Consider the following 12,284-nt stretch of genomic DNA (forward strand, 5'->3'; position numbering starts at 1 on the left):
CTACGGTAAGAAACTCACTCAAGGTTAAAGTTCAAGTTGCCTGGTATTAAGCAGACGTGACACAGACTCGCAACGGCGGGTTTAGGAATCAAGGACTCAAGATGAGTGTCAGGTGGTGACATTATTCCTATCGAGTGAGATACTAATAATGTGTGTGTTTTGGTGGTGGAAGGAAAGTGAGTGTTTCTACAACAACAACAAATATTTGAGGAATTATTTTGAGGAAATGATCAATTAGAAAGATCCATCAACACTACTGTACATTAGGCTTCCATCTCCATTTGAGAAGGCTGACTTTTTTTTATCATAATTCTGTGATAGCATGTAACTTCTCATTGTACGCTAGTACTTGAAATGAGGGATGACATGACTGACTGGCCAACTATAATCTATGTTGAAAATCATTGATATAATTCACTGGTGGTATAAAAACACAGTTAACACTAGTCTACTTTTACACTAGTCTACTATAAAATATGTTTGCTAGGTGCTTTGGACAAATGTATCTGACAAATACCAGGACCACAACCAAACGAGATCAGGGCCGGGTTTCCCAGATTCGTTAAGAAGCTCTTAAGTGCTAAGAACTTCTTAGGAGCGCTCTTAGAACGTTCCTAAGAAGTTCTTAGCACTTAAGAGCTTCTTAACAAATCTGGGAAACGTGGCCCAGTTTAATAACTGTGTCCTCACCATCTCTGTACCACTCGATCTCCGGCTTGTAGCGCTGCAGAGACGGATAGATGACCACCGTGCAGCCAAGGCTCATGGTCTCGCCCTCACGGCCGAAACTCACGCCAAACTTGTCCACGATGTGGGTCTCGAAGGTGATGCCATATTCATTGACCCAGCCATCTGCCAGATGAGAAAACACACGGTCAGAAATGACGCAGGAGACAGGAGGCTGCCGGCCTATTGGTCAGGGTGAACGCTAAGGAACCAGATCGCCAGGGATCCAATCCCGTCAGGCCACCACCAAGCTGGTCAGCAGCCTTGTAAACTGGGCAGCATGTCAGGTCTGACAGACACAACAGGAGGAGGATGGCAGGCTTGGAGATCACAGAGACATGGCTCTTCTGGGGACACACATACAGTACAGTACAAAGGGACATGGGGAAGTGTGAAGAACTCGGAGACACCCAGAGACACAGTGGACCCTGTAGAGGTTATTCAGTGTGCAGAGTCAGACACAACACATCACCAGTGTGCAAGGGGACAGGCGTCATGTGCAGTATTTAGGACATGGACTATCTCCATGCATACATTCCCATCACATATATAAGAACATTACATCTTATCAACAAAATGTTACAAAACAGTACTCACAATCTTACATTGACACACACGGACACACGGACACAAACACAGACACAGACAACCACACTCACACATTCACACAAACATTTTGCTCTTCAGACACATTCGTATATGGAGACACAATAGGCCTGCTTATGTCGACCATCCGCACAGGACTCCGCTAGGCAAGTCAATCTCATAAGAGGCGTGTTAGGACAGCATGGCTGAACAACAGACTAGAATCATGCTGCACTCGTGGACGGTAATTCTAGTGTATTTTAAATAATCATTAAGGTGCAATAACTTGTGTAGATCAGGTGATCTTTACTCATTTGACGGCGCAGCAAACACTTAAACTGTAAATGGATTTAACTGTTAAGATTTTTCTGAGCAGCAGTAATCCATAGTAATAATAATGTAGAGATACATTTACATTTTTATTTCAAATACAGGAACATTCTTACAGTTTGAAAGACTGAAGAGTGGGGAGAGATAAAGATTGGACAAACACCGATCATGCACATGAACATTCACTCAAGAGGAAGAAGAAATTCTCTGTTTTTTCAGCAAACACGTACAGGACGAAGAGGTCACATAAACGACACAGAAATACCAAAGACGCGTTCACCTAGCAGAGCGTGACAGCTCAAGTTACCTGTTTCGGAGTTTGCCTTTTCTGCATCCAGCGGACAAAAGACAAAATCAGCCATTAGCATGACACATTTAGCATGTTAGCTCATGTCAGCTGCCCCCTGCTCCTCTTAAGTGAGTTTCACATTGATGGCACAGAAGTCATTATTTCACATATGCAGAAGCACTGGTCAGCTGAAGCACATGTCATTGGATCATTTGTGTCTACACTCTGTGTGCTCTCAATGTGAAATCGCATAAAAATGAATCAGAATGAAAACAAATCAACATAAATGCAGTGAGCAGCAAGCTGGCATTTTTAAAAACAAAACTTACGTTGACTGGGAATTGGCAACTCTGCCTCAAATTCTCCTTTGAACCCTATACAGAGAGAGGACCACATATAAAGGGTTAAGAAATTCATGGTCAAGACATCAGAAAACAAGTCAAATTCTGTCAAATTCTAAACAGGAGAGTAGCGCCAATTCATATGACATGCCATTTCATTATTCATGTCCATTAGATTAAATTAGATTCAACTGTATTGTCATAGTACAAAGACAACAAAATGCAGTATCTTAATCTCATCCTGTCTTTCTTAAGGGGCATACTCAGTGTGTATTGACCAATGTCAATTTGAACGTTAATTATTAATAATTCTGTTACAAATATTTTTTGTTTTTGTTGCATATTGATTTGTTAATCTTCTAGTATGTGAAGAAGCATTCAAGTATTTTATGGTACCAGGGACACTAGCTTACATGCATAAACTTGAGCTTGAACGTTAACAAGCAGATGTGATTTAGTGTGAGCTAAATTCTTAAATGTGCCTTAAAGTAGAGTCACTATCAGCAGAGCAGTGCCTGTGTCTTGGTTCTAAATGAAAAAGATTTGCATGCTTTAAGGAAACTTTCTATCATTATTATATTCTTTGTCAGATATGTTGTTGTGATGGTGGACAGATTGGTGTGCTGCTGCAGGGGCCTGGGAGACCTACTCTTGACGACGACTGAGGCGAAGGCAGAGAGCTCGCCCTTGCTGTTCATGGCCGACACACGATACTGTGCCGTGTCATCAAAGTCACACCTGAAAGGAGAGAGGTCCACGTGACCAACAGGGACAAGACATGCAGACTGTAACGCCACAGGGGCAACGCACGCACACACACACACACATTCACACACACACACACACACACACACACAGCTGCATAGTAATTCATAGTAATAAACTTCATACATGAATACTGACAATCATAGGGACATACATAAAACATAATAAACACACACACACACACACACACACACACACACAGTAATTCATACACATAAGCTATATACATATTCATACTGAAAACAGAATTAAACACAGTCAAAAATAAAATAATTAACACACACAGACACACAGAGAGACACACACTTTAACTCATGCCAGAGCATGTGTGCTGAGACTGAAAAGAGTTCCCTGAATCCAAGCCCAGCATGCTGAGCAATAAATAGCCTGTGAAGTGATGTCATGACAGCCAGGTGCTGGGGGATTGGCATTACAGTAATTCACAGGCCTGCGTTCCATCACTGGTAATGCAGTACCACAAAATTGATCATTTTGCCCTCACGGTGGGTTTATATTTTTGTGTGAGGGTATAATGTTATTGTGTACAAATATGTGGTGGGAGGAGTTGTCTATATCAGTTGTGGTCAATGGCAGAGTTCTAAAATAAGGCCCAGCAGTAGCCGGCCTGAGAAAGAATGTCCCTTGAGTGTGTGAGTGTCTCCTCTGCAGGTATTTTTAGATGTCCTCATTGTTATCGACAAGAGCAAAAAGGAAACAGTGCCGCTCTTGAGCCCAGAACTCAACAGCAATGCCGGAGTAAGGTGGGCAGTAACATGACCCAGACCATTCACACCTCAGTTCAGATAGTATAAATTTACATTGTGTATGTTTTGCATGTTTTGGGTTTGAGGTGGGGGGTTTACATACCTGTTGATCTCCAGGGAGTGTACATTGTACTTGTTATCCACCTTGTACTTCCCAGGGTCCGACATAGGGTCAATGCTGACATTGTTCTTATACCTGAGGGCCGAGAGGGAGCGGAGGAGAGAGGCAGGGGAGAAAAAGAGAAGCCAGGAAAATAAGAACGGAGAGAAAGGGACAGGACAAGGAACAGAGCACATGTGCAGGGCACTGAGCTGAGAGTGGACATCACACCGGAATGGAGAAATAGAAAGTTGACATAAAACAGAGGTGGGGTAATAGAACAGAGGTGGGGCAATAAGACAGAGGTGGGGTACTTGTGTTAGGGCAGGAGAAGGGAGAACATCCTGTTTTAAGTTCATATCTATGTTAAACTTTACACTTTAAAATATGAGCGTTGCTCACGTATGTGTGTATGTGTGTGTTTGTATGGGAGTTTGTGTGGGAGTTTGTGTGTGTGTGTGTGTGTGTGTGTGTGTGAGAGAGAGTTTGTGTGTGAGTTTGTGAGTGTGTGTGTGTGTGTGTGTGTGTGTGTGTGTGTGTTGTTGTTGTGGGGCCCTAGACTTACCAGACCACTCTAGGCTCTGGCCAGCCGGACACGGTGCAGTGCAGCCTCACGCACTGCTTCTCCCACACGGTGTGGGAGCGCGGCTTGATCACAAACTCGGGGGTATGCATCAGGTTGTCCTCGTTCATACGCTTGTGGTACTCCTCGTTCTCATGGATCTGAGGGCAGGCCGTCACAGTCACAGTCCTTCACTCGCCGCTTACACAACTCAAACAAACACAGTCTGCACAGGCCATTCAGCATTCTTGGGATTCACCATTCAAACTTCACAATGCGTTAAACAAGCACAATGCATTTACATACACATACAGTATATGAGACTTGAATGCTGTCTCTCTCTGTCCGTTATACACTATTTTGTTTGTACTGTAACAGTGACAAACTGTGTGTAAGTATGTGTGTGTGTGCATGTCTGTGTGTACACACGTGTGTCTTGGTTTCGTATGTCTATTCAAGGCCACAGGAATCACCACCTCCTTCAAGACACCCTGTGGTCATTAACACACAGTACCAACAACAGCTCCCAAGACAACCAGCTATCCGAGACGCTGCCAACAGCCGAGACTGGGCCCGTGGGAGAACCAGTATGCCCTCCTGCAGGAGAGGAGCCAGGGAGCTGGCACATGGGGGAAGAGGCTAAAGTTAACCCCTCTCTTTAAGTCTGAGCCTTATTAAAGGCTCTTGTCATGGAAACTGACTCCTGCCCTGCGGTGTTGTGAATGACTCGGTCACTGTCGGGGAGGATTAGCGTGTGTGGTGTGTGTGTGTGCGGGGGGGGGGGGGGGGGGGGGACTTGGGGAGATCTGCCGGGCTGATTGGCAGCTGCGGCGTACGACTGACCCTCTTGGTGAGCGAGATGCGGTCGGCCGACTCCCTCATGACGGCGCGGCGGGACGAGGACGAGGAGAACTCGCTGCGCTCGTTGCGCTCGCTGCGCTCCAGCTCCACGCCGCTGGAGAAGAGGCCGCGGCGCGCCATGTAGCCCGAGCTCTCCTTCAGCCGCGCGTCCTCCGTGTCCGAAAGCCCGCTCGCAAACTCCTGACTGGGGTGGAGGGGGGCGAGACGGGATGGGGTGGGGTGCGGGGATGGGGTCAACATTGGAGGTTGAGAAAATGACTCTCTCTCTGCCTTTCTGCCACCTCTAACAGGGGAGCTACTGTACACCAGGCGCGTTACTGAAGCGTTCCGTTCACCACGCGTAAAATCCATTTGAGAAGACTGGTCTATTTTTTTTTTTAATGTACGCGCCACTGTCGCGTCTGGTGTACCTACTTCCATTGATTAGAGTGATTATTAACTGCTGCAGCATTCGCGCTGTGAACGGAACGCTTCAGTTACACGCCTGGTGTAGCTCCCCTGTAAGTCCAAAATTATTCTGGAAACTGCTGGCTTCAATAAGCAACAAGCCAGCCCCTGCAGTGGTCATTACCTGCCCCTGAAGATGGGCACTACATAGCCGATGATCTGGTTCTCCTTGTCCATGGCCAGGTAGGTGGGCTTCGCCCGCTTGGGCAGTGGACTCAATCTGCTCTCATCCAGAGCAGAGAAGGTGGCTGCAAGACTACAGTGGTACAGATAGCACATCATCATACTGCACGTGTAGTGTACATTGGTTTGTACTGTATGTGCGCATACATGGGAAAAGACATCTTGTAGGGTGAATGGGACGAGGGAATGGGGAATCGGAAGCCTTTAGCAGCCAAAGGTGGAGGAGGATCAAGGAATGAAGAAGATGGAGGAATTATTCAGAATTAATGGGGTGAAGTAGGGAAGAGTTAGTGCCCTCAGTTGACTGGCGCTCTCAAAGGCATATGAAACCCGTCCACATCGACACTTCTCTGAATGTCAACTATGCAAATATGAATGTCAATATAAAACACAGGCCGAGAGAAAAACATTTCACCATCACCAGCTGACAACAGAATAAGTTGAAGAAATCGTCTAATTCAGTCTTATGAAATATGATAAATCACTGCTGCTATCCACGGTCATATTTCATTCTCACAACCACAGCCACACAACCTCACAACCACCACACGTCTCTTTCTCGTTCTCTCTGACACATACACACATACAATGAGGGCTACAAATACTAAATGCCTATCGAAACTGCTATGTTATGTATGTATATTATATATACATACATTTGTGTATGTCCCCAACAGAGTCCTAAACGGAAGAATATTTGTAGGCTACAATAAAGCAATGAGACAAATCACAGTATACACAGAGTGAAAACATTTTATAGAGTTCCTGATCAGGAATATTTCAAGGTAGTGAAAGTACTCCCACGTTCCTGGTCAGGAATATTTCAAGGTAGTGTAAGTACTCCCACGAATAATCTGAGGCCCCTGATTCACATGAAACCATCCTAGAATAACAATGACTCCAGAGAGTCAAGTTCAGATTTTTTCATTCACATGTTCCATTTGCAAATTCCCCTTAAGCTTTGTGTCACATTCCCTGCCGCAAACAAGACCAGGATACGTTGCAACGCCATACCACAATAATCCAGCAGCTCCCCAAAGTTTATCCATCAGGATCAGTTAGAAGCACAGAGGTATGACAGCAGGTGGGCTGGAGGAGCCTGCCACTCCTACCAAGTCTCTACAACAGAACAGGACCCTGACCATCAAGGCCCCCCAAGAGCGTCTCTCTTTCCAGACTAAGGTCGGAATGCTTCATGATGGATCATGAGCACAGGAGCTCTCCTTTCACCATGGGAACACCAGAATTCTTAAGCATCCGTTCACAACAAACTCCCTAACAGCTGACAAAATGTCTTCAGGGCATCACGTAATATCAACAAATGCTTAATGTGTCTCCTTTGTTAAATTTAGGATTATGTTTCAGTTCTTAATAAACTTGAACTTAATGCTCAAATTTGACTCTGAGTAATACAAAGACTATGCCAAAAACTAACAGCGATGTCAAAGATTGTCTAGTTGCTTTATAAACCGTCTCTGGCCATGTCCAAAGCCATGTCCATGTCCTGTGAAAGTCATATGTGTTCTCATATTGTCAAAATAACTCCAGGAATCCAAATTATGGTCCAGATCTTAATTTATAGCACTCTGCTGTCTGACCTGTCGCAATAAAGACGCAGGAATGATGACTTGACATGGCCCCTGGTCCTCCATGTCTATAAGCTCACGCCTGACCAGATCAGATCGAAAGACCTTTCACTGCCCTTTGACACTCTATCCATGTTCAAGGCTGAGGTCACAGGGTGGTAAAGGGAAACCAGAGTCAATCAGAGTCAAAGACAACCAGTACCAATTGTCAACCAGATCTTGTAGAGTTCCTTTGATTCCATACCAACTCTCTCTGGCACTGACATTGACTACCAACTGATGGCCTTTTATTTGAACACTCGATTTTTAATTTTGTGCCAAAACAAATATACATCACGAAACGATACAATATAACATCACTGGACCTTTCTTTTAAAACACCTGCCTTTACATTAATATTGACTATAGTTCTTGTTGCATATGTTCATTCAAACATACATACAGTAATTTCCCGCATATAAGCTGCATTGTGTATAGGCCGCAGGACAGTGTTTTATGCAAGTTAAAAGAAACAAAACCATATTAACCATATCTTCATAGCTGAAGAAATTTTGCAAAATCAATGTATAAGCCGCGGCTAATAGTCGGGAAATTACGGTACAGCTCAAATTTACTTTTCAGAGTCTACAACCCTTCAGAAAGCTTCTCTAAACAGCCAAAAATAATTAGCCATGTGCAAGAAGGAAACGTGATCTGCCACCCAGACATATGGAAGTGTTATAAATATTATGTCACAGTAGACCACTTAAGTTCTAATCGTTTCAGCACCTTGGGTGTTTACCATGCTTGGTTTAGACGGGGACAGGAGAATGGCCCGTCAATATTAAAAAAAGCTAATCTGGTACAACAATGCAGCCAAATAATTAACTTTCTAGACAAGGAGCATTAACACAGTAGAGATGTGCTGTCACTCAAAGGCAATTCAGAGGTTCACTTAGACAGCATTGAAACACATCTCTCCACTAACCAGATGCCCCCCGAAGGGCTCCAGCCCTCCACTCTATAAATACCAAAGTGATATATGGAAAAAGTTGGCAACAACACAGTGGTACGCCACTCTGTGTGTGGCAATGCATGTGAGTGTATATATGAGTGGTAAAGCAATGAAGCTTAGAAGTTTGAATAAAAAAATAAATAAAAAAAACCTCCACATTATGCAAAAGTTACATGCGTAAAATCAAGGTAAGCATACAAACTGTGACCACAAGACATAATCCACTGGCATCAGCACACTTATCAAGTTCTAAGATTTCACTGTGTGCGTATACCATAACAAGACCTTACACAGCACCACACTCCCTCATCAAAGCAACCCAACAAGCTACTTGCTTTAGCATCTGCTATAATGCCCTGGAAATCAATCAATGAAAAGCAGAATAATACAATACATGAAGGACAAACCTGCCAACACAAAGGTTTAGCTAAAGATCAGACTCATAATGTGAATAACCAGCTTTACTATAGGTCGGGTGGGAGCTTGGTTAAGGGAGCAGTGAGGTAGGACAGTTCAAAGCACCATATGAGCAGCAGAGGGAATTCACATGCAGACATGCCGTATTCACAGACATATTAAGGCTTTGTTGTTATCATTTGTGATGGGATAGAGATAGAGTGCTGGTAAAAAAAAAGAGGGAGTATGTGAGATTTGGGTAGGAAGGAAATATAGAGATTTAAGGAAGAAGTAGTCTCTGAAGTGGAGAGGAAAGGTCGATGCATGTTTAGGGAGTTGACTAGAATTATGAGATGGGGGTTGAGTTTCTGGGAGGGTTCATGCCCTGCTGGACTACACCCTCTTACCCCTTGGAGCTGCTCTTGCTGTGGGCGGCGTAGCTGCTGGAGCTCTGCTGGTATTGGCTGATAGCAGACTGGGTCTCCCGACTACGATATCCACGATCATAGTGTCGGTGGTGTTTCTGATAGAATGGCAATGATCCCGACATCCTGCACGGTCTTCCCAATCCAAAACTGTATCCACAAACTACCTGAAACCTATGCTTCCCTCACTGGTAATGGAGAATAATGATCAGTGGCATTTACCAGACAGGACCTCTGTCAATAGACGGGTCATTTTAAACATTTATTATATTATTATTATTATTATTATTATCATTATTATTATTATTATTATTATATTATAAAGAAAAGATGGATGGACTAAGTAGTCATTTATGGTGGCTTAAGTACTATCCAAAATCACTTTTAGATGTTTGTGTATCTCCATTAACTACTTTTTAGTTTGTCAATCAATTTCTTGTCAAGAAGTTCATAGATATGCTATATTTTTCATCATGAGAACATGACAATAATGCAAATTTAGGTTAGAGGGTTTGATACTGGGGATATGTAGGCCTAGATAACCAGTTTCTTCTCAAGAGCCTGTGAATATGGAATTCCTCTTCCATCAGTAGTACATGCACTCACATTCAACATGCACAATAATATCAGTGGAGATCAAAACTGACTGCCACACAGTAGGCTAATATTAGCCATCTGTATGGTTCAATATATTTCAAGTTTCATCACTTGTTCAAAGACAACGTTTATCTTTTTAGAAATTGTCATTCTTCCATTATTAATCAGGGCAACATAATGAATCATATATTTTTCTCACCTAGTCCAAAGTGACTTTGAGCCGCTGAAAGCCGCGCTATGAGTTGTCCAACTCCGGGTGCTAGCAACCAAGCCTTGAAATCCACGCAAAGCCACAAGGTGCGGACGCAGTGGACGGGGCTGCCGTCTACACAACAAAAATAATGTTGGCGCTCGGCGGAATGTCGAAGCACAGTCAAGTCCTTCTATGGCCAGAGAGACCGTTAAATATAGCCGAGAGTGAAGAGGCAAGGCTATCTCACCTCTCAACTAACTGGCGTTCAGCACACCGGTACAGGGAGGGAGCCTCGACAGTTCAAACTATAAACTTGGGTTTCCATGCCCCCAGAGGTCATATCAGCCAGATGCCGGTGGTTATGACAGCCTATGCTGGCATAGGTTTATTTAATTTAATTTGATAGGTCAAGATAATGGCCTAAGTCTTCAGTAAAGCATAGCACCAACTGTGGCTTTGGTCATAAAATTAAATTAGCCTATACCCTTTTGCATAGTGAACAGTCGACTCTGAATCAGCCCTGGCCTGGGTCTGGTCCTCAGACTTATTTAATAAAGTGGTCATACAGACATGAATGTGCTTAAGATTAAAACAAAATGTATATTGTCCTTTTAATTTCAATTGAGTCACCATCATCTCCCCAATTCCACAATTGCTTCCAGAGGCAACTCTCCTTGTGTATGATGTTTCAAGTCAACTTTCTAGCACACTTCATGTGATAATCACAGACATGACCAAACAACAATGATAAAATAGATCAATATAAAAAATAAAAATACACAAATAATAATGAAAATAAGTGAAAAAAAATTGCAATTACAAAGAATTAATGATGATGATGATGATGATGATGATGATAATAATAATATTTATAATAATAATACAAATAAACAATAAAACATAAACTAAATAGCCTTAAAGGCCAGCCATGCAACTTCAAGAACGGCGCCCAACAAATCTTGTGAGAATCGTGAAAAATTACCTTGTCAGAAGCTCTTTGGAGATTTTTGGGAGTTTTTGCCTATTGTTAATCCTTTACCTCCACAACAAAATCATTTTCATTGTGTACAGGGGGATAAGCCCAGCCCGATCAGCCAATTGGATTTCACCCCGCAGCTCTGGAAACCTGCGCATTTATCTCTACTGCTTCCTGTCCACGCTTGCTGGAACCAATCACAAACTAGCTTATCCACCAGGCGCACCTGCAAAGGACTATTCAAATGCGTGCAGAGTCATTTGAGCTATGCCCATTGATCCCGCCTCTTGTGCAGAAATACAGCGCCGCCTCCAGACTAATGTTCAATCTTAAAATATTGAGCTTAGTCTGCTGAAAGCCAGACTAGGGTGGATAATTCTAGCCTGACGACGTCATACTCAATTCTTATCAGAATATGAGTCTGAAACTGCTCCATTCGGCTGCGATTATGGGGCGTGATTCAAACGATACAGTGCGGGGGGGGATAGCTCTGCACTCATTGGATAGACCAAACCAAACAGAACAAGTTATTGGCTGTCAGTATCTGCGAAATCTAAGACAGAAATATGTAGAAAACATCCTCCTTCGTTTTTAAAAATAATTCCTTCAAACTGTATATGCAATGAACAGCTGGGGAAGTGAAACTGAAGTTTTCCCACATATCCTCGTTGGTATAAGTGTTCAGAAATAGTTGTGCGAATCTGTGATAAAACCTCCGTTTCAATAGCTAAGATAAACGAAAGGCCAAACTGCATGAACAAATTATGCATTCATAGCCATAGCGTTTCTGTTGCAATCAAAATCAACCTAAGCGAACATGGTCTCACACCCAACTCGTTGAACGAGGACGCATGCAGCCATGAACGTCACTGCTGTTCATCTGTCAATCATCACGTAAAGCCCGCCCTGTGAAATGTGATTGGTCCGAACAGATCTGTATCTCGAATAGTAGCAGCTGAACGGAGCAGTGCCAGACCGAAGTTCCCTGCAGAAAAAGAATGGAGGCGGGGCAAAACTTCGGTCTGGCATCCAGGCTAGGATAATTCACAAGAAGTCTGCTATTTACAACAGCAGAATACAAAATATAAATATATTGCAACTCTAGAGGGAGCTCTACACTCGCCAAAAATAGGCTACCTGAACCTGCAGTGTACCTTTAAAAGT

General features: G+C 43.3%; 1 protein-coding gene across 3 annotated transcripts in view; it reads right to left on the reverse strand.

Annotated features, from left to right (window-relative positions):
- The window catches only part of myom1b (myomesin 1b), a 31,896-nt gene extending 21,600 nt beyond the window's left edge, over positions 1–10,296 (reverse strand). For 2 of the 3 annotated variants that reach the window (XM_062520988.1, XM_062520987.1), the window contains exons 1-9: positions 10,151–10,296; positions 9,337–9,542; positions 5,895–6,026; positions 5,306–5,507; positions 4,466–4,623; positions 3,904–3,996; positions 2,921–3,009; positions 2,260–2,304; positions 691–852 (exon numbers count right to left, since the gene is read on the reverse strand). In XM_062520988.1, coding sequence (XP_062376972.1) covers positions 691–852; positions 2,260–2,304; positions 2,921–3,009; positions 3,904–3,996; positions 4,466–4,623; positions 5,306–5,507; positions 5,895–6,026; positions 9,337–9,479 — 1,024 coding nt within the window. In that variant the 5' untranslated portion in view covers positions 9,480–9,542; positions 10,151–10,296. The remainder of the gene's footprint in view (positions 1–690; positions 853–2,259; positions 2,305–2,920; positions 3,010–3,903; positions 3,997–4,465; positions 4,624–5,305; positions 5,508–5,894; positions 6,027–9,336; positions 9,543–10,150) is intronic. The other variant, XM_062520989.1, reaches the window with a different exon arrangement.
- Between the last annotated feature and the right edge of the window lie 1,988 nt (positions 10,297–12,284).

This window comes from Sardina pilchardus, chromosome 19 (assembly GCF_963854185.1).
Source record: "Sardina pilchardus chromosome 19, fSarPil1.1, whole genome shotgun sequence".
NCBI lineage: Eukaryota > Metazoa > Chordata > Actinopteri > Clupeiformes > Clupeidae > Sardina > Sardina pilchardus.